Source organism: Hyperolius riggenbachi, chromosome 5 (genome assembly GCF_040937935.1).
Source record: "Hyperolius riggenbachi isolate aHypRig1 chromosome 5, aHypRig1.pri, whole genome shotgun sequence".
Taxonomy (NCBI): domain Eukaryota; kingdom Metazoa; phylum Chordata; class Amphibia; order Anura; family Hyperoliidae; genus Hyperolius; species Hyperolius riggenbachi.
Genome location: NC_090650.1, coordinates 103,096,373 through 103,121,780, shown reverse-complemented (window position 1 = coordinate 103,121,780; position 25,408 = coordinate 103,096,373). Strand labels below are relative to the sequence as shown.

The 25,408-nt window shown below is 43.1% G+C and overlaps 1 protein-coding gene and 1 long non-coding RNA gene across 5 annotated transcripts in view; one reads left to right on the top strand and one right to left on the bottom strand.

The window, feature by feature from the left end:
• CHN2 (chimerin 2) overlaps positions 1-25,408 on the bottom strand; it is a 426,701-nt gene that overhangs the window by 256,232 nt on the left and 145,061 nt on the right. The window contains exons 1-3 of one of the 3 annotated variants that reach the window (XM_068236078.1): positions 11,600-11,654; positions 10,307-10,345; positions 838-893 (exon numbers count right to left, since the gene is read on the bottom strand). In XM_068236078.1, coding sequence (XP_068092179.1) covers positions 838-893; positions 10,307-10,345; positions 11,600-11,615 — 111 coding nt within the window. In that variant the 5' untranslated portion in view covers positions 11,616-11,654. Of the gene's footprint in view, positions 1-837; positions 894-6,106; positions 6,194-10,306; positions 10,346-11,599; positions 11,655-25,408 lie in introns of those variants that run through there. The other 2 variants (XM_068236077.1, XM_068236079.1) reach the window with 2 other exon arrangements.
• LOC137518354 (uncharacterized) overlaps positions 6,182-25,408 on the top strand; it is a 40,379-nt gene continuing 21,152 nt past the window's right edge. The window contains exons 1-3 of one of the 2 annotated variants that reach the window (XR_011020798.1): positions 6,182-6,391; positions 6,691-6,784; positions 23,386-23,818. This is a non-coding gene — a long non-coding RNA (uncharacterized lncRNA). Of the gene's footprint in view, positions 6,392-6,690; positions 6,785-23,385; positions 23,819-25,408 lie in introns of those variants that run through there. The other variant, XR_011020799.1, reaches the window with a different exon arrangement.

Here is a 25,408-nt window from a genome sequence, read left to right as displayed (position 1 = left end):
GAGATTTTCCTCTTGGGCATTTAGCAAGTGAAAAAGTAAGAAGAGTGAAATCATACTTAAAAGTTACCAGAGCTGAACAAAGCTATTGAAACGTGGGGAGCAGCTATTCACTATCACATGTCCTGATGCCCACTGCTCCCCCGTTATCCTCTCTGTCCCCCATATCTTACCTAGAAGCCCTCCGGGATGCTCTTCCAGGGGCGCTGGAGTCAGTCGTTACTGCGCAGGCGCTGGCCGGGATGCACGAGTCCTACAGCGGTGGGCATCAGGACAGTAAATAGTATATGCCTGCTCTCTCCCTTTTTCTAGCTTTATTTGGCTCTGGTATCCTTTAAAGGGCAACTAAAGTGAGAAGAAAGCTGCCATATTTATTTCCTTTTAAACAATAGTAGTTGCATAGCAGCCCTGCTGATTTGGCTGTATTCTGAATCACACCAGAAACACAGATCGCACTTTAATCAACTAGACTGAAGGTGGCCACTAACGGTCCAATTTCTAGAGAAAAATCATTCGAGCGATCAGAAATTCTGATCGGAAGAAAAATCGTTCACTACACCATCAATGAACCAATCTTTACTTCCTATCTATCACAACCAATCAAGAAAATCCAAATTTTGGTTTGACAAAAATCCAATCAGACGACTATTTTTATAATCGTTCATAATCGATTGTGCTCATCAACTGAGATTATTTTCAACCAATCCGAACAGAATTTCTGATCACTCGAATGATTTTTCACTAGAAATTGGACCGTAGATAGTAACAGAGAAAAGCATGCACAGTATGTTTTTTTCTGTACAATCCAAACTTTATAAAAGTACATAAGAATAAACAAACCTCTCTGGCACAAACAATCCTCCTTGGCCTTGGGGCTTCTTGTTGTAGCTGATACACTATGGATGAGAAACGGAGTCAGATAGACAGCGACTGCAGATCTTTATAACAGTTATAGACTAAACTTTCAAAATACAGTGTTTTAAGTTATGGTAATTCTTCTAAATTAAAAGAAATAGAAGGCAACGAATTGCCATAAAGATTACATGCTGAGAGAGTTTCTATCTGGTCAGCAACTCTGATATCTTGTCACATTAAATATTAAAATAAACCACTGCATTAAACAAGTCTCATTATATGTGAAGTTTGGTATCTAGTTCTTGATTTATTCAGCATCTATCATCTGAAGAGAACGATACCTCCACGGACTAAGAATTATTTACATTACCAGCACAGGAAATACAAATATGAGTTCTTAAAAGCAAACCTGTGGTGAAAATAAACCAATGGGATAAACAATGGTATCCATCTATCCTAATCCTAAATAAGACTTTCCTAGTATCCCATAAAATTATTTTTGATCTCAGTCCTGTTTCACACTGCAAGCACTTTTTTTAGTGATTTGCTGAGGGCCAGAGACTCAAAAAGTGCTGCCAGTAGTCCCCCCTCCTCCTCACATCTTCATACCCTCATACTTACGCTCTATCAATTATGCAATCCGGTACTCCAAAATTAACTGCTAATATTTTCTATATAAACTGGGCTGGGGAGCGCAGGATGGGAGGAGCGTGCCACAACACAAAGAGGGGGTGCCATGGGACACAGGACCATAAATCCCAACCCGGGACAGTCCCAGTAAAATCGTGTTGGTTGGGAGGTATGGATCAGCATAATAGCCAGGCATATTACATTTTTCAAAATTTGAATAAAGATGATCATTGCTGTTACTGCAGGTTTCCTTTAATCCTTTGAATGCCACCGATGGGATGGATTTTGACATGACTGCAGCTGTCATTCCTATCCCTTGCCAAGATACATGTTGTGATGACTGTCAAACTGTTCAAACAAACTTTTGATGTACTAAGCAGATAATGACACAGGTTTGCTTTAAGTAACACTGGATGACATTTATCAAGAGTGTCTGAGACAAATTATTGGTACGTTTTTACAAATCCATTCAGAACTGTCTAAAGACTCTTAAGAAATAACTAGCTACATAGTGAAAAAACTAGATATATAGTGCAGATTCCTTCTTAAACTGTTGTAAAATAGGAGGAGTTAGGAAGGTTTCTCAGACAGTGCAGAGTGTGAGGGAAGTTGCTGTTGCTTAGGTAACCAATACATCTGCTGTATTGATAGCAGCAGGCTCTGAGTGAGGAATTCAGCAGGGGGAGGAGCACTTTACAAATCATGGCTAGCCTGCACTGCACAATCTGTAGAAGTGCTATTAAGCACTTCTTAATCTGCAACAGTTTAGGGATAGATGTGCACTTTTCTTAACTGCAGCGCAGCTCTAGAAATTCATGCTAAACTGCCACTATTACATAAGATTTAAAGAGACACTGAAGCGAGAATAATTCTTGCTTCAGAGCTCATAGTTAGCAGGGGCACGTGTGCCCCTGCTAAAACGCCGTTATCCCGCGGCTAAACGGGGGTCCCTTCACCCTCAACCGCCCCCCCCCCCCTGCAAATTGGTCATAAATTTTGCTCTTCCTGGAGGCATGGCTAACGGCTGCAGCCCTGCCTCCAGTCGCGTCTATCAGCGGCGCATCGCTGCCTCTCCCCCGCCCCTCTCAGTGAAGGAAGACTGAGAGGGGCGGGGGAGAGGCGGAGGTACGCGTTTGATAGACGCGCGAGAGGCAGGGCTGCGGCGGTTAGCCCTGCCCCAATGCGGAAGAGATTCCGCGATGTACGGAGGGGATTTGGGGGTGAAAGGACCCCCGTTTAGCCGCGGGATAGCGGCGTTTTAGCAGGGGCACGCATGCCCCTGCTAACTATGAGGTCTGAAGCGAGATTTATTCTCGCTTCAGACTCTCTTTAAGAATTTTTTTATTATCATGCAGAACAGTTCTTCCTGCTGGTTAAAGCTGTTTAAGAAGAAAACACTGTTGATAATGCTTTGATAAATCTGGCCCACTGTTTTCAGAGTGCATTGCTGTGGCAGAATGTTTGATCATCTAGCACAGTCCATGGTATGTATGTAATGACTTCTCCTCTGTAGTAGCATGAGCTCTGGCATCAGCATTATTCACATATTAGCTGAAATGCTGAGCAGACATCTTTCTCCAGGACAAATTAGTTTAAAAGTCACATGCAGACACAGCTGTAACTCTCTGTGTTTCATAGCCCACAACATATATTATGCACAGCAGATCAATCTTTTACTCCACTGTGTTTTATATAAGACAATCAGCATAAAAAAACAAGTGTCTCAGATTAGGGTCTATGAACAGCTGGGTTTTATACCTCTATTGACTGCTTGCAAAGCTGTTGTCCAGGTATAGCTGCACTCTAATTGTGTATTTCTTTACATGTATTGTAAATCCATCAAGTAATTCACACCAACTTGATTTACTTTAATAAGGATGTACAGCATTTTTAACTCAATACCAGAAGGCTGTGGAACGTGTTGCAACATGACATTGAAATCTATGCCCTGGCAAGAAAAAAAGGTTCCCCGCAGGACCTAGATTTCAATCACAGGTTAAAGGGATACTGTAGGGGGGTCGGGGGAAAATGAGTTGAACCTACCCGGGGCTTCTAACGGTCCCCTGCAGACATCCTGTGCCCGCGCAGCCACTCACCGATGCTCGGGCCCCGCCTCCGGTTCACTTCTGGAATTTCAGACTTTAAAGTCTGAAAACCACTGCGCCTGCGTTGCCGTGTCCTCGCTTCCCCTGATGTCACCAGGAGCGTACTGTGCAGGCACGGACCATACTGGGACTGCGCAGTATGCTCCTGGTGACATCAGCAGGAGTCAGGACACGGCAACGCAGGCGCAGTGGTTTTCTGACTTTAAAGTCAGAAATTCCAGAAGTGAACCGGAGGCGGGGCCAGAGCATCGGTGAGTGGCTGTGCAGGCACAGGATGTCTGTGGGGGACCATTAGAAGCCTCCGGTAAGTTCAACTCATTTTCCCCTGACCCCCCTACAGTATCCCTTTAAATACTTGCTTTATTTACTATGTTCAGTACTAAAACATGATTGATAAGATAAATATGAAATACAACATGTGAAGTTTCTTATGCACCGCTTGAAACCACTAGATGTCAGGTTTCAAGCAAGAAATGTAGCTTTTTATGAGAGAAGGTATGGCGTGGGCAATCAGTGACCTATGGAAACTGACATGGCTCAGACTGTTGCACTTCTGATGAATGCAGGACAGATCCTGGTGGCTCAAACTAAAAATGTAGCTTTTGGTGGTTATCACATAATCACTTTTTTCTCTATCTGCAATATTACAGTTTTAATGTTTGGGGGAGTGAAATGAAGATAAAATAGTAGAATTCTGCTTTAGCCTCCCTGACAGTATGGACAAAGTAATCTCTGCACACAGCAATAAGTGTGTGCTAGAGCCGTCCTGACAGTACTCCCTATCAGTATGGACGAGCCTGACTGATCCAGGGCAAAATAGCTGAAAACGGTAAGGACGAGTCAGGCTCATCCAGCATTTCTAAGGCAGGGTTCTGTTTTTCCCATGCATTTTTCACATTAAAATTCACATTTATATGCAAACGTTTGCACACTCTGGAAACCTGCATGCAAAGATTCGAACACAAATGCAAATTTTAGTGTGAAAAAATGCATGCGAAGACTGCACTTCCTCTGCCAAAAAGCTGAAGAGTGGGGAAATGGTGGCCTGGCAGAAAGAGAAAGTTAAAGGGATACTGTAGGGGGGTCGGGGGAAAATGAGTTGAACTTACCCAGGGCTTCTAATGGCCCCCCGCAGACATCCTGTACCCACGCAGCCACTCACCGATGCTCCGGCCCCGCCTCCGGTTCACTTCTGGAATTTCTGACTTTAAAGTCTGAAAACCACTGCGCCTGCACAGCTGCATCCTCGCTCCCGCTGATGTCACCAGGAGTGTATTGCACAAGTCCAGTATGGTCTTTGGTCTGCGCAGTATGCTCCTGGTGCCATCAGCGGGAGCGAGGACACGGCAATGCAGGCGCAGTGGTTTTCTGACTTTAAAGTCAGAAATTCCAGAAGTGAACTGGAGGCGGGGCCGAAGCATCGGTGAGTGGCTGCGCGGGCAGAGGATGTCTGCGGGGGACCATTAGAAGCCCCGGGTAACTTCAACTCATTTTCCCCCGACCCCCTACAGTATCCCTTTAAATACATTTTTTTATGACATAATTTTGTGTTTGAAATATTTATTATACTCAAAATGTATACAAATGTAAACAAAGGGCAGCCAGGGGCCCTGATATCTCCGGGAAAAAGCTCTGGAATACATTATGATTGCTGTTTATACCAGGAAGCATTTTGGGGCTACTTTACTACGTGCATAATTATATATCTCCTTTAACCTGGGCAACAGTGTAACAGAGCAGATCCAAAACCACTAGGAAAGTAAACGGGACTAAAGGAGAATGAAAAGCCCTCCTACTAAAAAAGCAATGCTCAGTGGCTCAGTGTGGTTTGTCTACTTAAAACAGAAGGTATTTGTGATAATTCAGCTTTAAGTGAACATCTGTGGTTACCCACAATGCACCGCTACTGAATATGCAAATTATCTCTTTATGCCCCTGAATTCAGGCTTACATCCAGAACCGCTGGTGTATAGCAAGCCTATACCTTTAAATTTTACAGAGCCATATCAACCCCACATGCAGACAGCCTGTTTCTGACAGTTGGTCGGGATTGATATGGCTCTACGGGATAGGGCTTGGACCAGTACAACAGAGTAACCAAGCAGCTCAGGGTGGCCCAAACCACTAGGAAAGTATAGGGGACTAAATAAGACTGAAAAGCCCTGCTACTGAAAAAGCAATGCTTAGTGTGCTTTGCAGTAATCATACACAACTCCTTCTTTCATTTACACCTGTAGCAATTGTAGATCTGGGACCCAGTTATGGCATAATGCAGATGCACTAACACAGAAACCACATACTCATTCTGTGCTCTCCCAGCAACGTAAAGCATACAATACTTGCATTCTTTACTTCTATTTTATCTCCAGACTTGCAGACACAGCGGAGCTTTAAAGGGGCACTATGGCGAAAAATTTTAAAATTTAAAATATGTGCAAACATATACAACAAAGAAGTATGTTTTTTCCAGAGTAAAATGAGCCATATATTACTTTTTCTCCTGTGTTGCTGTCACTTACAGTAGATAGTAGAAATCTGACAGAAGCGAAAAGTTTTGGACTAGTCCATCTTTTCATGGGGGGATTCTCAGAGATTTATTAATTTTCAAAAGCACTTAGTGAATGGCAGTTGCTCTGTCCAACTGCCAAAAAGCTGTGGAGCAAGCAGGGAAGCTGACCAGCATCATTGTTTAAATCATTTTTCGGGAATATCTTTATAAAGAATAATAGCCTTGCTGAGAATCCCCTATGAAGAGATGGAGTAGTCCAAAACCTGTTGCTTCTGTCCGATTTCTACTACCTACTGTAAGTGACAGCAACATAGGAGAAAAGTAATTTGTGGCTCATTTTACTCTGGAAAAAAATATACATCTTATTTGTCTATGTTTGCACATATTTTAAATTTTACAATTTTTTGCCATAGTGCCCCTTTAATGTTAGTAAGCCCAGCAAGCTTTGCAAACTGAGAAATATGACAGTATCCAGTGTTTAAAGTTCATTTATAAAATAATGTTTTGATACAAATGCAAAACATTACAAAAACTATTTTAAACTGTAAAAGAAAAGTTTAAATTGCAGATGCTGTATCTTTCTTTTCCTGACAGAACTGGTAACTCTGATGTCAAGATCTCTTCTCGGTTATCCATCACAGATGCAAGACACTAGCAGGTGACTTACCTGGCGGCAATGCCTGCTTGGGTAAGGTTGGCCTTTAAATGGCAAGCTAAGTCTGATTTTACGTACATTTGAACTTGTATATAAGCACAAGGGAAGCCTCATGTGCAGTTGTGCTAATGCTACCTTTGCTGTATCGCTATAACCTTATATTGTAGAATATTAATATTAATCATTTTCACAATGAAGCCAGCAGGCATAAGCTAACCATATAGCAAATTATCTAATGGGAAGAAGTCATTTGGTGAATAGTGCAGTTAAATGTCGCCCTTCAAGACTGCATGACTTCCATTAATGTCTGAGCAATGAGCACATTACAGAAGCAATATGCCGCTCCAGATGAGAATACTTCACCATGAAATTATAAACAATTGGAGACAAAAGAAAAATACAAACAATAAGCATCATGGTTGTATTTCCATGGTAACAAAGAGAAAAGCAATTGTTTTCCTTGTGTTTGGGTGGTTATAAACCATTTAGCTGTAATTGGGTGTAATTCTGTGCTTTATACGAGATTGTAATGTAATTATATTGCTAAAGGCCAACTCCACCCAAAACAAATATATCAGTATTCTGGAAAATGTTATCACATGCTGATTTTTTTATACTTTTAGATTTCAGCTGTAGTGCCCTGGGTTCAGTTTTACAATTCACTGCAAGGTCATTAAGTGGAGGGACGCTGTATGCTACTATTAACACAATGTTAGTTGTGTAGTTGCCTAGCTAAAACTGAAGGTTTTTTAAACATTTGGTATGAATGGTAAATCAGCCCTGCACCTTAATGGCAAGAGGGGTGGATGGACACATCCCCTGCTAAGGGTTGGCTGTTCACATATGACAGTGAGGGCACTTACACACCTCTTGTCTTATCATAATTGGCCATACATTTCAGGCACAATGAACATCTGCAAGATGAATGACACTAGGCTTTTGTTATCTGGAGTAATTGGATTATCTTAAAGTGAATGTTTACCGGTTTTAAAAACAAAAAGTCAGATACTCACCTAAGGAGAGGGAAGGCTCGGTCCTAATGAGCCTTCCCTCTCCTCTCCCGGTGCCCGGTCCCGCGCAGGATCCCCCGTGGCAGTATTCAACCAGTTCGGTCAAATACTGCCACTTCCGCATGCCGAAGGGAGCTTTCGGAAGGCTTCGGGAGCACTCAGGCTCCCGATGACGCGGCCGCTCCATACTACGCATGCGCGAGCGCCCTCTATGACGCGCTCGCGCGTACGTAGTATGGAGCGGCCCGTCTTCAGAAGCCCGAGTGCTCCCGAAGACCTCCGAAGTCCCTGCGGCGGCGGACGCGAACGGGGGAGCCAGCGCAGCACCGAGGGCACCGGGAGAGGAGAGGGAAGGCTCATTAGGACCGAGCCTTCCCTCTCCTTAGGTGAGTATCTGACTTTTTGTTTTTAGAAACGGTACCCATTGGCTTTTAAGTGAACCTCAAGTGAAAATATGCTCTTTAAAGCCCCATCTACACGATACGATTATTTGTACGATTCGATTATGATTCTATTTACGATCCGATTAAATCTGACAGGTCCGATTGGGATTCAATTCGTGTTGCCATTGTTTTACAATAGCAAATAGAATTTAATTGAATCGAATCCTGATCGGACATGTCGGATTTAATCGGATCGTAAATAGAATCGTAATCAAATTGTACAAAGAATCGTATCGTGTAGATGGGGCTTAAGACTATTGCTGCAACTCCTTTCCCAGCCACTCCATCCCCTCTGCTGTCAGTGAAGGAGGGAGTTGGGGGCAGCTTTGGATCCAGGTATTGGGGAAACTGTTTGCCTAAGTACCTCATATCACCCCCTTCTTCAAAAGTTTTAACACTCATTCCTATAATGGGTTACCACTGGGAAATCAGGCCACGTTTACATTACATTTTAGGAAGACATCTTCTTGTTGAAGAAAAAAAAAACAAGATGGGTACTATTTTCCTTGTAAGGGTTCGTAAAGTGCAACTTTTCAGCCCAACTATCATCCAAACAGTTGGGCGTGAGAAGAGCAGGGCTGAGGAGTCGGAGTTGGAGCAATTTTGGGTACCTGGAGTCAGAGTAGGTAGTTTCAAGAACTGAGGAGTCAGATGATTTTTGTACCAAACCCACAGCCCTGGTAAGTATTTGAAAAAGGAGTCGGAGTCATTTTGGGTACCTGGAGTCGGAGTTGGAATCAGTGGTTTCAGAAACTGAGGAGTCGGAGGATTTTTGTTCCGACGCCACAGCCCTGGTAAAGAGTGACAATCGAATAGACGAGTGTCTGAAAACAGGGGGTTTGCCCGATCCAACAGATGGATCGACCCACACAACTGTTCGGCTTATATCGTGCAGTTGGCCTCGTTTGTACAAATGGTTTGAATGACTTCTAGATGTTTTGAATGCAGCCATACCATGCAGTCTGTTGTTCGCATGCAAATGAGTTGGTCGTTCAGTTGGTTGGTGCGCAGAAAGTACAAGACATGCAATCCCTTGGTCGTGCAGTCAGTCATGTTGTTGGGTAGGTCGTGCAGAAAAGTTACACGTGTGTATGAGCCTTTAATTGTCTGCCTTTCGAAAACCTCATTCCCACCAAGTTATCTAAATATACTACACCAGATTCAGCTCCCATCTTTGCCTACCCTCTTTATTGTTCAGTATGTCATTGATTCTATGAACATGTAAAGGAACTGGAGGGAGATAATCAGAGCTGATCTGTTGTTTTGTGTTACATCTGTGGGAAAAAGTCGTAATTAAAATACCCACAACATTTTTTTGTAGACAAATGGGACACACAACCACTAATAATAGTTGCAGGGACTTTAAACTGTCCCCAGTAAAGGCCCATACACACGTCGGATTTTTCTGAACGACGGGTCGTTTGAACGTCCCGTCGTTCAGTCGTTCGCACGCGGAATCAGACGTGTGTACGGACTATCGTTCGCGTGATAAGACTGGTTTCCAGCGATCCGCCGGTCTTATCACCCGAACGATAGTCTGTACACACGTCGGATTTGACGTGCGAACGACTGAACGACGGAACGTTCAAACGACGGGTCGTTCGCAAAAATCCGACGTGTGTATGGGCCTTAAGTCATCTCTTTTATTAGCATTGTCTGCTTGCACTAAAACACATGGAGAAGGATGTGATCAGTTTGATCAGCTGACAGATTTACAAGGCTCTGATTGGTTGTGATCACTTCCTTCTTTAGACAATGTTCACTACCAGTGAATCAGAGCTTGAAGCATTTTCACCTGATCACATACAGAAGATCCCCACAGGTTATGATACACATCATCTGCAATAACTAATATGACAAAAAAGTAGGTGATTGTAGCTAAAGAAGAGAATAGAGAATTAACACATGTCAAACAATATATTTATACAGAATGAACACATGTAAAACATGTCCAAAAATCAGGCCTACACCAATCCAGCAGGAAGTACGGTAACTAAACACATTCACATTTAGATAATACTGAAAATATTAGAGTGAGATCTTAGTTGGCTTGTTATGTAGAGTTTCTGCAGATATCGACATACAGATGAAGAGATACTCACAGTATGATTTCCAAACCGGAGGTTGGTATTCCTCAGCATCTAAAATATAGAAGAAATCAATCAATAAGTAAACAGTTTTACAATCAATGGGACATGGTTTCCTAGTGATAATATTTTCTATTTACACATATCAATAACTTATCAACGTAAATTCTTAGTTTACCATAACCAATAATTTGTGGCAGAACGATTCTTACAGACCCCTGGGAGCAGCTGAAAGGAGGTGGATGCACTGCTGTAACCTGCCTATGCGAAAGGAGCCTAGTGCTTAGTACTGTAATCTAGTGGAATGGACCACTCCCTGGGTTTCTGACTCACACTTGCTTCCATGATGTACCCCAGAACTAAAAGCAACCCACACGCCACTGTGTGCCCCCAACTCTCATTTCTTATCCACCTATAGCTCTCTTTAGTATCCACTGTCAGAAACACACCTGACACCTTCACTCTGTACTTCCCATCTAGCATAACTCTGTTGCTATTTCTCCATTTCCTACATACACATCAGTACCCACTACAGATCTTTCTTCTCTTTCATCCCCTCGTAGAACCTTCAACCCACTACTTCCAATTCTCCAGTAGCATTGTGCCTGTCCACAGACAACACCGCTCCATACCCCGTCACTCTGTTCTTCTCTCCCTCCTTCATCCTTTCACATCCTTCAGCAGCACTGCTATGGATCTTTATTCACTCCCTGCTCTCCATAGAGACAGTACTGCTCCCCCTCCCAGCTTTTACCCCACTTAACTGCCTACTTCTTAGCTAGCCACTGAAAATATGGCTTGTATTCCTTTTTCTTCCTTTCTCCAACATCAGTCTCCACATCTGCAATCCGCGCAGCTCAAGATTGTCTTCTAGCCCTGCTCCATATGCATTAATAAACATCAAAACGGTTTGCTCTAGCTCCAGTCAACTGGAGATGAAAGCTGAGAGAAGATACTGAGGGCCCTTTTCCATTAGATGTGGTGCAATGTGGTCACATAGCCGCATCGCACCGCGGATGTCCTGAACCCAATGCACGGCAGTGGAACAGTTTCCATTGCGTGCACAGCGATCCAAGAACCTGCAGCATGCTGCAGATTCTCACACAGCCACATCCGCACACATCTGCCCCCCCCCGTCTCGTCCAGTCACTTCCGCATGCGGAACTGAGATGTGGAACTGACGAGGCCAGCAGCGAATGTGATGCTGTGCGGCGAGGTGGCCGCATTCGTATCACTATCCTAATGGAAAAAGTTAAAAATGCATCCGTTTTTTAGCGTATAGTGTAAAAGAGGTGTAGGACTCTTTACATTGACAGCTGAGCATTGCTGAAGCAGTTACAGAAATTCAGGAGAGTAGTTAGAATTCAGTTAGTTACAGTGTTAGGTTAGGGTGTATGGCTAGGGGTAGGGCCTGTACACACTGCTGCGCTTGCGTTGCGTTTTTAAAAACGCATGCGTTTTTAAAAACGCAAGGTCTTTTGAAAAAGAATGAAAATCGTGATGACTTGTACACACTGGTGCGATGCGTTTTTAAAAAAACGCAAGCGCAGTGCCTGCTGCGCTTTTTTAAGCGCAACGCATGAAAAACGCATTAAAAACGCATGCGCTTGCGTTTTTGCCTGCGTTTTTCAGAAGTCAGTATCCCAGAAGACTCTGCAATCTCCTGATTCCTGTTGAAATGTAAACTAGAAAAAAAACAAAGGATTCTTTAGCCAATCAGCAATTACAAGAAAAACGCAAACGCACAAAAAACGCAGGCAAAAGCGCATGCGTTTTTAAAACTACAGGCACTTTAAAAACGCATGCGCTTGCGTTTTTGCCTGCGTTTTTCAGTGTGTACAGGCCCTTATATGACAGTTTCAACCTAGCAGAATAGATTATAGTTGAGGAGATAGGTTAGAGCAAATCCAGCAGTAAAAAGCTAGGTGCTCGGATTCAAATATTACCTCAAACATCATTTGCCAAAACATACCCCTCAGAACTCCTACTGTAAGTGGATATTTGCTGCATTAGCACAACTCATGCACACTCATCACACCATATCCCATTCACTTTCACTCAACTCCCCATCCTCCTTCCCAGAACACCCTTGTAACATCTGCAACTATGGCGGCTGCGGACATGCAGGGTATACCCACAGCCGCCTTTGTTCCCTGTTCTCAGGCCTCATCCGTTCCGTCGGCGTCTAGCACGCCGGGAACGGTACTGTCTCGTGCTCATAGGGTCGCTGTATCGCGCTACGTGCGCGGAGACAGGACCTTTATGCTGGAAGAAGGCGCGTCAGCTGACCTGCTGGTTGGCTGACGTCAGAGGTGACTCACGCCGCTCGGATTGGCTGATTGGTAAGGGGCGCGGCTGTGAGCTCTCCTCGGCTTCTTAAGCCTTCACTGGTCATTTGCAACTTGTCTGCTGTTGTGAATACACTCGTGTTAGCGCTCAGACCTTAGACTAGTATCCGGTGCGCTTTAATCTGGGAGAAAACCAGGGATTTCACAGAAGACTAGGACTATTGTTATATTCTAGTACTGATTACCTGTGTATGATTCTGGCTATACTCTGACCTTGCTATTGCTAATCGATTCTGTACTTCTGCCTATCTGACCTTAGTTGCTGAACTTCTGCCTGATAACTCACTATTCTTCTGCCTCACGTTTCTGTACTGTATTCGCCTCTCAGTTGCCAAACCTTGCCTGTCTGATATCTCTACTCACCAGTGGGCCCTTGCCACTGGTGAGGTGCTCTTTTGATTAATACCCACCAGCTCCTCTGGTGAGGTTTAAGTTATACAGCTCCTGTGACTGATAGTACCTTACAAGCTCCTCTGGTAAGGTCTAGTTAAACTATTCAGTCGCTTGTGCTGATAGTACCTTACCAGCTCCCCTGGTAAGATTTAGCCAAACTTTGTTGTCACTCCTCAGTGTTCTCCCCAGGACTGATTAGGTGGGCGGGCCGCCCGGGTGTTTTAAAACCCCGCCCGCCTGGCAAAAGTCCGTTCTATAAACATTAAACTGCAGGCAGTAGCACTGACTCTATAGCCTTTTAGCAAATAGCGGCGTTCAGCTCTCCCATAAAGCTGACACTGTACACAATAGTTGCAGGAGCGCTCCCTCTGCCTGTGTGACCTCACGCTTCCTGGTGATACTGTGATTGGCTGTGCGTGTTGGAGGGGGCGGGACCATCACGCAACAGAAGTCGGGACGAACACGTAGACACACTAGTGCTGGAAAGAGAGCCTGAAGCTTCAGGCAGACTCTTCTCCTCCAGTGAATCCGGACAGTGTGGCTTCTCTGTCCTCCTGAGCTGGCTGCATGAATGTCAGCAGCCAGTCCCATCCTTTCCAGGCAGCTCCGAGGCCGACTCGCATGTAATCAGGCAGTGAGTTCTGCGCCCCGCCCCCTCTTCCCCAGCTGCTTGTTTCTTTTGATGCTGGGAGAACTCTGCAGGTGACCTGTGATCCTCTGGTAGGAGATCTCTGCTAATGTCTTGTAACCAGCAGGAGCACTTTTAATCTGATAAAGTGCAGAGTATACAATGCAGAGTCTCCAAAGGACTTGTAATGCAGGCTAGGTGACCTGAACAAACAAACAATGATTGCAGTCAGGTGCAATTTAGATAAGATGACTTGCTGGGGATGGAGGCTGCTGCTGAATGCTGTCTGTCTTAACCCCCATAATATTTGGTATAGTGCTGCAGCTCTGTACAGAATATATTGTCTTGTCATACAACTGCCCCTCAGAGGGGCTCACACTCTACTTCCCACCATAGTCATGTCTATGTATGATGTAGTGTATATATGTCTAGGGCCAATTTAGGGGAAGTCAATCATCTGTATGTTTTGGGATGTGAGAGGAAATACACACAGACACAGGGAGAACATGCAAACTCCTGCAGCTCGTGCCCTAGCTGGGATTTGAACCAATAACCCAGCTCTGCAAGGCAAGAGTGCTATTCACTACACCACTGTGCTGCCCATATGCAACCATGCTGCCCAAACACTTCCTCAGTTTAAAGGACAACTGAAGTCAGAGTAATATAGAGGTTGTCATATGTATTTCCTTTTAATACCAGTTGCCTGGCTATCCTGTTGAGCCCTTGTCTCCAATACTTTTAGGCCCCCTGAACAAGCATGCAGTAGATCAGGTGTTTTTGACATTGCCAGATCTGACACGATTAGCTGCATGCTAGTTTTTGGTGTGATTCAGAAACTACTGCAGCCAATAGATCAGCAGGACTGACAGGACACTAGTATTGGTTAAAAGGAAATAAATATGGCAGCCTCTATATTCTTCTTACTTCAGTTGTCCTTTAACCACTCTCAATGCAATAATCACCCCAGTGTGAAATTAAACTATAACACCCACATTCAGTGTTCTTCCCAGGCTCTTTAAGACGGGTGTTTCAACCACCTAATTTTGGTGAGCACCCGACTGTCATCGGCTTGCCTCCTTATCCTATGTTGTAAGCAGAGTCCTGGTCCTGCATTCCCCCCCTTGCACCCCACCCGGCTTCTTTTTCGTGCCACCCGGCTGGAAAAAAATCCTGGGGAGAACACTGCTGTTGTTAGTACTTCACCAGCTCTTCTGGTGAGACCTATTATTTATACTACTGTTGTTGCAGCTAGTACTCACCAGCTCCCCTGGTGAGGGCTAGCACTGTTATTGCAGCTAGTACCCACCAGTTCCCCTGGTGAGGTCTAGCACTGTTGTTTCAAATAGTACTCACCAGCTTCTCTGGTGAGATCTATCCATTTAATCTACTGTTGCACCAAACACTTTACACCTCTGTTTCTCAGCCGTCTATATTTGCATTATTGGTGATACTGCAGATCACCACATAATCGGGTATAGAGTCTGTATTATTGGTGATTCTGCAGATCACACAATAATCAGACGTCTTTGTGCTACACCAATCGTTGCAACCCTCAACTTATATGTGTCCCTTTCAAGCCCTGATATCTGCCTCCTCCAGGAAATAATGTCACCAACCACTTCTACAGTGTTTCATAACTCCTACATCACTTCCACATTACCTGTTCATTATCTGGAAATGGCTACTCCCTGCCTTCTTCTAGTATTCTGTAAAAACACTGGTGGAGGCACCATTGATGATATACTACTATAGATATTGTATAGATGAGAAGTGTAACATCTTACCTTCTCAGAAGGATAAACCATTGATAGACAAGGGATTAGGCGCTCACGCTCCTGACCAAAACCTTCTCAGGCACTTGTATTGACCTGAAGAGGCGGGCCAAGACCCACAAAACGCTTTGTCAATTGTGGATTAATAAATATACCTTTTCCTTTAGCCAATAGTTTGTTCTTCTGAGAAGGTAAGACGTTACACTTCTCATCTATACCATATTTATGATAGTATATCATCAAGGGCACCTCCAAGTGTTTTTAGTATAGGCTACACCCCAAAGAAGTTCTTAGTTACAAGGACTTTTGAGTCCTCACCACTAATCAAGGAGAGTGACCAACCAACATCTGCACCAACCTGGGACACAGAATGTGGACGGTCATCTCCCCACAAGCTCAGAAGGTGGTTGCAACCCACATTTGTGAGTATATTGCTGACACACACATTCTTCCAATTACCTCATTGTCCAACAATATTACACCATTGAGCTCCTGGTCTTTTTCATTTCAGATACTTGGAGGTTAAGGGTAACCACTGAGGATCAAAATTATTTCTATCTAGTATTTCCTATCTTTCAAGCAAATGGAAAATACGTCTTCACAAACTGAATGCGGATTAGGCGAGCAGATGTACAAATGTAGTAAGATAAGGATGACGATGTAAAAAAAGAAAACATACTAAATAAATAATTGAATTATAAAGTAGAACTGGCTCCCCTCTCAATGCAGCAACACATAAGACAAGTAGAAAAGTGCAACTACTTTCAGGCATCCTTGAGAAAGCATATTAGGATAGTTTAATAATGAGGTGTTTTGGCAAAGCCCACAATCAATGACTTTCATGTCTTGACTCTTAAATAATCACAAGTCTATACAGCAACTCATTGTTATGCAGATCTGTGTAACGTGAACAGAAACTCTTGTATGATTATTTGTAAGTTCAGAGGAACTTGGGCTATTGCCGACCTTGCCTTCTGCTTGTTATGTGGCATAGATTAGATGGATGAGTCTTTGTGAGCACCTCAGGTCTCAAATAAAGCTGCAGATTAATTCCATATGTCACTGTTATTTTACTGGTACATTTTTTGCCTATGGCAATGAAGAAAGCAGGCACAGTATACAGAGAATACAAACTGAAGTATTGGTAATAGTCGCAATATGTAAACAAATATTTTTACCATTTACACACTGCAAAAATGCACTAACATAAATATCCTAACATATATATCAGCCTTCTAAAGCTTATTTACATACATAACAGCTGGATAATGCATTAGATTTTCAGCATAGCCTGTCAGGGTTTTCCCTTGCATCAGAATATCTGCCCTCGCAAACAACTTATGCTTTGCTTAGCCTGACTGAATTGCCCCTGGTGCTAACAAATAATTCACCCCATTCTCCAAACCTATCAAGATCTCATCCAGTTTAATTTTCTATCTGTTCTCCAACCCCCCCCCCCCCCCCCCCCCCCCAAAAAAAAAAAAAAAAACACCTATCCCACATACATACTTTAATTAACACCCCAAGGGCTTTAAACTATCCCCCCCTTCCCAGAAAACCTTAATAAAAACCTCCCTAACAATAACCTCCCTAGAAATGTTCATTGTCAGAAGCTAATGAAGCAGCCATTATAAAGATGAAATTACACAGGCAAAAGAGCAAGCTTCTGAGGTACTCATAGCACACTAGATTGTCAAACCAGGGCACTGTATTTAGACCTGAAGAAGCAGGGTGTTCCCTGCAAAGTGAATCATATCTGGTGCAGAATAAATGTATTTTTCTATCATGGGAGTTGAAATCTGAAGCTACCTTTTTAAAAGTTTTTTAATCATTTTGTTTTTTTGGGTGCCTCCTTCCTGTTACCAATGTTGAGGGGCTGATATCTTACGATGCATATTTTACCCTCTTTATAATTGTACCCCTTTTTTCTGGTGTGCGATTAAATCATGGCTACTAAGAGTGCAGACGGAATTTGTCAGCGCATCCTTGCAGTGGTTGCACTTGTGCAATGCTGGTTTGTGTGCATCCTCACGTATATCATTGTTTTGAGCTATTCCCATTTGAACATACTACACTATAAAGGACTCCTGGTGTCTCTTTTTTTGGTTTTCTGGAAATCCTCTACAGTAAGTCTGTTTTGGTTTTTAGTAGTTTTTCAAGATTTTTAAGATTTTAAGGCCATTTTAAACTTGTGACTAGTTATGATTAGCAGCTGCTAGATGCTATGGACTTAGTCACCCATGTGGAGTGGCTACTAACATAGCGTGTAGTATTACTATGTATAACATATCACCAAGGACAGCGAAATATTAACATGGAATAAAGGGAAAAAAACATTGAGCAGAAACGTTTATACTCATGTCAATTCTGAGTATTACTGTGATCCCCACCATTCATTTTATATGGTGCTCTGGCATATGCAGGGTGCATTACTTTACATTTATCAACATTTAATCTATCATATTCCTGTTCACATAACTATGCTGTTAAAATAATTTTACAATATGTCACTATCCTGGTTAGTGTTGATGATTCTGCATAGTTTTGCATCATCGGAGAAGATGGCAACATTACTCTGCAATCTATCCACTTGTTCTTTAATGATTAAACTTAAGAGGATTGGACCTAGCACTGACCATTGCGGGACCCTGCTACTAACAGTTTCCCACTTTGCCCATTATCTGTTTACGGTACCACAACTCTTTTCCTTCTGTCACTTAACCAGTTCTCTTCCCCCATATTCACACTATCCACTAGTCTATCCTCAGTTCTCCCCTAGTCTCTGTATCCTCAGTTCTCCCCTAGTCTCTGTATCCTCAGTTCTCCCCTAGTCTCTGTATCCTCAGTTCTCCCCTAGTCTCTGTATCCTCAGTTCTCCCCTAGTCTCTGTATCCTCAGTTCTCCCCTAGTCTCTGTATCCTCAGTTCTCCCCTAGTCTCTGTATCCTCATCCTTTAAGAAACTCCAGTTGTTATCTATGCCAAAGAGCTTATCTGAGCTCCGTGACTTAAGTCGCAGTTCAAAATTTCACTAGCCTGCTCTGTGAAATCATTTAGAACACTGAGTGTAGTGTGTAAATTGCAAATATTAGAGAATGATGCAATGTTATAAAAAGACTATATACAGTAACTGAAAATAAAAATATGAGACAATTTTCTTTGCTACTAATATTCTATTAATTATCCGTACTACACATACAATTCATTATATGATATTTTTTTTCCGCTTCAGTGTTACTTTAATACCTGGAGGTGGATGCTATTTGGGCCAGATGCAATATTTATCTTGAACTTATTATTTCATTACAATAAGGCAGATGAGTGGAGGCTGGCACTGCTGTTCAGACACTTTATTAGGAGATGAAAGTAGCCACAGGCTGTGAGAGGAGATGGTATTGGCGGCTGTGTGGGATCCGGGACAGGAGACCCCGATAGATGACCATTTTGCGCCACTGGCACTTGTTCACTATGGGGTGCTGGTCATTAATATTTAGTTAACCAAAGGAAGTATAGCAAATCTGGAGCATTTTATATGGACATACTATTCATCCGCTGATGTTTCATCAATGACTTTAGAAGAGCTTTAAAGGAAAACTGTAATGTTGGGCAAGTCAGGGCTCTCATTGCTGCTTTCATAAATCCTAATTCTCTAGCTGTCAAGCTGATGCCATTCCATTCATATTTTCCCGTTCACTGCCACAAGACAAGTATACAGATCAGGTGCTCTGACTTCACTGTGACATCCCTGACTGCATACTTGTTACAGGTCGGTGGCTTCAATACTCAAAATATATGTATGGCAGCCAAAATGTATTTGTCAAAAGGGGTCAGAAATGTAGACCTCAATCTTCCTTCCTATACAGGATTCCCTTTGACATATATTTTTACAGACCTATTATCAAGCCTAATAGAGGGCTAAATGGATATGGGTTCAAAGAATGATTATCCCTTGAAAAGAGTGTCATTGCACTCAGCCAATCCAAATCCAGACAAAGTTTTCTTCTGCGCTGAACTTTCCATCTGTTTATTATTCAGTACCTTCAGCAACGGCCAGCGATCATTCTGGCACTCATGCTTAGTCTTACAAAAACTGGTACTTAGAGCTCAAAGTCATTTTATCTTCTTCAATCCCCAGATCTAATTACATTCTGCCTGTCTTGTCACTTTTTCTGTAAAGAAGAAAACCTATTTCAAAATACTGATTGCGTGTTATTCCTCCACCTGCCAAGTCAATATTCCTCTGCGCTCGCCAGTGCATTATGCTGCTCTGAAGCACAATGTTAAATCAATTAGCAAATGCTGGAAATAGATTGTTCTTGAAAGTTTTAACATCACAGAACGTTGCAAACTATTTTTAGGGAGGGATCACACTTGCATGTGTGGGAATAGCAGATGATTCCCAGCAAGCGTTGTGGCGCACAATAGTGCGTTTTACAAAGCTTTGAGTTTTCTTTTACAGTAACCATTGATCTCAATGTAAAACAGGAAAGTAGTGCTGGTTCCATTTTTTTTACGCAATGCAGAATTGCATGTGCCTCCAGAAAATGCATAGGCAACGTAGACTATCAGAGTTCTCCCCAGAATTTTTTTTCAGCCGAGTGGCATGAAAAAGTAGCCGGGTGGGGCGAGATGAGAGAATGCAGGGCTGGAGCTTCTCTGCACAACTCTGCTTACATCAGAGGAGGTGAGCCGATGACAGTTGGGTGCTCACTAAAATTAGCCGAGTGGAGCACCCGGCTAAAAGAGCCTGGGGATAACACTGACTATCATTATATGCAATTCAGCATGCCTTTATCGTATGCGGCAAAACAATGCGAATTTGCTCAAGTGCGACACCTGCCTTACACTTTCTTTTGCATAGATTCTATTCTAGAGTACAGTATCCAGGGCCAGATTTCTGGAAAGGCCACAAAGGTCCGGGCCTTGGCAGCTGCAGGCCAAGGGGCACCTGAACATGAAGGAGGAGTTACTACATATGAAAGAGGAGGTTGAAAAGGGGGAGCAACACATAAAAAAGGGAAACAGATGCCCAAGGGAGTTCATGAAATGACATGGATGATATATAGTATATGGATGATACACATGGAAGAGGGGGCTGCACATGGAATGGGAGGGGCGTTGTAACATAAGAAAGGGGAGCCACAACATACTTGGTCTATCGGCATAAAAAGTATAAATCTGGCCTTGACAGTATTGCTGTTATAACTGAAAACATGCCTTGTTTTCCTTCACTTGTGGATGGTTTTAACATCATAAACAACACACAAAAGTCCCGATTCAATTCACTTTTCCTTACAAGTTTTTTCCTAGGTGATATTTTCACATTGTAAATAAAATGCCTGCTAATAAATAAGCTGCCAGCAAGCAAGAAAATATTCAGAATAATGTTTGACTGCACTTTTTCCACCTACTTTTTGATACTTTTTTCAATTGCAGAGAGCTGAAAAGTTATTTTAAACAGAAGTTGAAAAACGATCTCCTAGGACAGCGGTTCTCAAAGTGCACACTTCCCAGAGTTGTCGTGCTCTGCCCTGCTGTGTGTGTTCATACAAGTGGAATTTTTGACGGCACATTTTTTTTTAGCAAACACGCCCGCTGATTGCTGTGCTCTGCTTCCGGCTCACAGCGATGTGGGACTCTGATTGGTTTGTTTCTCTGTCCTGTGGGCGGATACAGTAGATTGTACTGTATCCGTCCACAGGAGAGAGCAGTGGACCAATCAGAGCCCCACATGGCTGTGAGCTGGGGGCAGAGCACAGCAATCGGCGTCCGTGTTTGCCCAAAAAAAAATCATGTGCTGTCAAAAAATCCTACAAGGAGAGCCAGATGTGCCACTTATGGACTCTGCCTACCTTCTCCAGCCAGCGTAAAGTAAGGATCCTCACCTGCCCCTGGGGCGGGAAGGAGGGGGGTCGGGGGTGCACGGATAGCGTGGTTAAGGGCCGCACGCATATTTCTAACAGGTAGGGGGGGGTATTGTGGCTCTCCAGCTCCACACATTTTTATTGGGGGGTTACTCTCAGGCCCCACACATGATGTTACCTGACAGGGGAAGGGGAGGGGTTGCTCTAAGGCCCCACATGTGATATTACCTGGCGAGGGAAGTGGTTGCCCTCGGCTACACATGTGATGTTACTTAGGCAGGTGTTGTGCAGTTCTTTTGCCCTCTAATTGTTGTGGGAAATGGGACTCTAATGATGACCACAGTGTATGTGTGGGGGTGACATGAGTGGTTCTGAAGGATGAATGTGCCTTTTTTGTGAGGTAGAGAGGGTTTGTGATGGATGATTGTGTGTGGTAGGGCTGTGTGTAATGTAACTGGTGATGCTGTTTGTTGTGGGGGAATTATTGTTTATAGCGACACTGATGAGAAAGAATCCTTTCTCATGGTTGAAGTGTGTGTGTGTGAGTGCGTGTTTGTAGGGGGGAGGGGGGGTGTCGGTCGGATGCAGTGGGGAAGAGACGGTAGATCAACAGCCCATAGGAGTGCCTCGAAAAAATGTCAAAATCGTCAAGGGTGCCTTCATTTGGAAAAGTTTGAGTAGCACTGTCCTAGGACAGTGTTTCTCAACATTTTATTGGTATGTACCCCTTTTAAAACCCTGTACTCACGAAGTACCCCCTAGCATAGTAAACATTATCACAAGTACCCCTTGACAAATATAAATGTAATCGTAGTACATTATAATTGGTTTTAAACCATTTCCAAGATTTTACTATTGCTTATAATTAGCTAAAATACTAACTTGGCTTTGTTTAAATAAGAATTATCATTTTCTAAAACTCTAAATTTGTTATTCTTGGTTAAGTATATCAAGCCCGAGTACCCCCTGGAACCCTCAGAAGTACCCCCTGGGGTACGCGTACCACACGTTGAGAAACTATGTCCTAGGAGACAAAGTAAATTGGATCGGGCTCAAAGTGTAGGTAGGTTCTAAAGGCATGCTTGGGCAATGTGTGTGTGTGTTGGGGGTAAGGGGTTGCTGGTGCTACGGCAATGTCATAATTTAAAAAAAACACCCCCGCCCATGAGCCTAGAGCTGCTTTCTTGGCGATCTTCTCCACACTCTTCTCTCTGTTGACTCAGAACACTAATCTGTCCAGACAACTGAGTTGCCCCAATTGGCACACGTTGATCAGTCAGTTTCCTCCCTTCCTCTGTTGCATTCTGATCGCATCCATAATAATTGTGGGGGGCATCTCCAACTAACTGCAATTTGGGTTTATGCTGGCCTGACTACTTGGAGCTCTAGGCAAGATTACTATGGATTTGGCTCATTCTGGTGGTCTTTTGGCAATCTAAGGTGGGAGAAGGGACAGAGAATGTGGCAGGTGGACCCTCTGACACCCGCTAGCCCCCAGGCACCTGCCTAGCTTGCCTTGTAGAGGAACCTTCTCTGGGTGCAGAGGGTTCTGCAGGATAGCGCGCTGCATGAAGTGCATTTACAGGGTAATGTGTGCAGTGGCAGTGAGGCAAATTTTCATTGAAATGTATGCATCACTGTATAGTCGCGTTGCACCGTTAACGTACAATGCAACATTTCGCATAGCAATTGCAACTCAATGTGAAAAGTGCAAAAGGAGCCTATAAGTCTATTTTTATCCTGGGTTTGCTTTAACCACACCCACTTTTAAACCCATGCATCCTGAAAAATAAATGCCATGTACCCCACTAGTGTATAATGTTTATGCAGGGGCTTCCTGAGATCTGGAAATGATTTGAGGGGCTCCTCCAGGGTAGAAAGGTTGAGAAAGGCGGCTTTAAACCATCAATGTTAGTTTGCATTTGAGGGCATAATCTGTCTTTTTAGGAGGTGACAGCCATGAGGCTGGATTAGCAAAGCAATATAATTAGCCTCATGTGCTGATACATTGGATAATGATGTACATTGATTTTTGCATTCCTTCCACTGTTCCTTTTTCTGCTGCATCAAGTGTCTGTAATTGAAAAACAGATTTCACACAGCGCTCATTGAGAACAAGTCTCTCAGGACAAAGAAGTAACTAAATGAGAAGCCGACAGCGCTCTAATGAAGGCCACTTCTTACAAGCTCTCCTGCTGACCAGAACGAGCCCATATCACAACAGGGGCGCCATGCTCAGGCCATGCTGCAAGCATCTATTAGATCACAACACTATGGATTATTAACAGCGTCGTCCGCCTGACAGAGTGGAGCGCCAGCATTAATACATGGATGGAAGTCACTTGTGTGGAACAGAAAGTTCAGGCTGAGTAACAGGCAAAACATCTGCTGCATCATTAACAGAACATAGAATGGATCGCTAATGCCCGCAAGTGCTTTTATGGATATTGCCACAGACTGTTTCAATCAGACCACATGGCTATATTATTCTTACAGCTTTAGAAGACAAGTGTACTAAATACAGTAAACCCACATTTTTCTGATAAGTAATGCATTCATGATGCACTACCGATTTTAGCCACTCCCCCTTCCCATAATCGTAGAAGCCCCCTGGCTGCTTATTGTTTTATTGCCTTTTTGTTTACCTGCAGTCTGTACCTTTCCATCAATAGTTTTTTTATACCTCTATATCCATGTTTTAGCTATCCCGAATGCTCTGCAGATAAGCAGCTGTGCTGTTGGAGCCACTTTGAGTTGCTTTCCGCCAGTCTGTTATGCTGGGTACACACAATGCAATTTCCCACCCAAACGATGGTGATCGGACGGTGTGTACATGTCCAAAGTGCACTCGTTCAATAAAGCAATAGATCTTCCAATTATAAGTGCGCAAAATTGATCACTTTAGCCGATCAGACATTTTGGAAGAAATCACCTGATTCCTGCCTGTCAGGCGGTAAACTGCAGTATATGTACCCAGCATTACGCTTGCGCCTTCCCGGTGCTGTGTATAGAGCGCACAGCACTGCTAAAGCAATACAGCTCTCGTAGCTGGTGCCAGCATGCTAAGCTACAGAGACAAAGGACCTGATCCAATTTAAGTTTACTCCTTGGTGAAATTTTCACATTAAAAATAAAATGAGACACTGAAGCGAAAAAAATATTATGATATAATGAATTAGTTGTCTAGTACGGATAATTACTAGAACATTAGGAGCAAAGAAAATATTCTCATATTTTTATTTTTACTTATATAGTTTTTTTTAATAACACTGCATCATTCTCTAATATTTGCAGTTTACACACTACTCAGCATTCTAAATGATTTTACAGAGCAGGCCAGTGAACTATTAACCTGTCCTCCGGAGAGAAAAAGAAATTACAATGACTCACAGTTGAGAAAGCAAGCTTCAGAAGACAGAGCTCTCTACGACTTTGAAAGACGTGGAGCTCAATGGCTCTTTTGCATGGATAACAACTGGAGTTTCTTAACTCTTCCTGTACTGGAAACAATATTGGCCTCTGTCTCTGCTCCTAATGTTTTATTTCTTAGCTATACTACACATACAAATCATTATATCATAATTTATTTTATTTTTTTAAGCTACCAGCAAGAAAATACACAGAATAATTCTGACAGTACTTTTTCACCTACCTTTTGGTACTTTTTCAATTGCAGAGTGCAAATGTTATTTTAAACAGAAGATAAAAAAAAAGTGGAATTGGATCGCCTAGACCAGTGATGGCTAACCTTGGCACTTCAGCTGTGACAAAACTACAAATCCCATCATGCATCTGCCTCCCGAGTTATGCTTAGAGCTATCAGAGTATTGCAATGCCTCATGGGACTTGTAGTTCCACCACAGCTGGAGTGCCAAGGTTAGCCATCACTGGCCCAGGCCCAAAGTGCTCTTACCAAGTATTTGCTTGGCCACACCACACTAAACAGAAAAGACCTGCCCTATGAGGGAATACCTCACTGGCTAAACATACTACATTATTTTGCGCACAGGCTAGTAGATAGGTCTTCCTATCATTGCAAGATAGATAGGTAGATAGATAGCGAGCAGGCTCAGCGCCCACTATTTTATCAGGAGCCCGTGGTGTCCAAATTTCT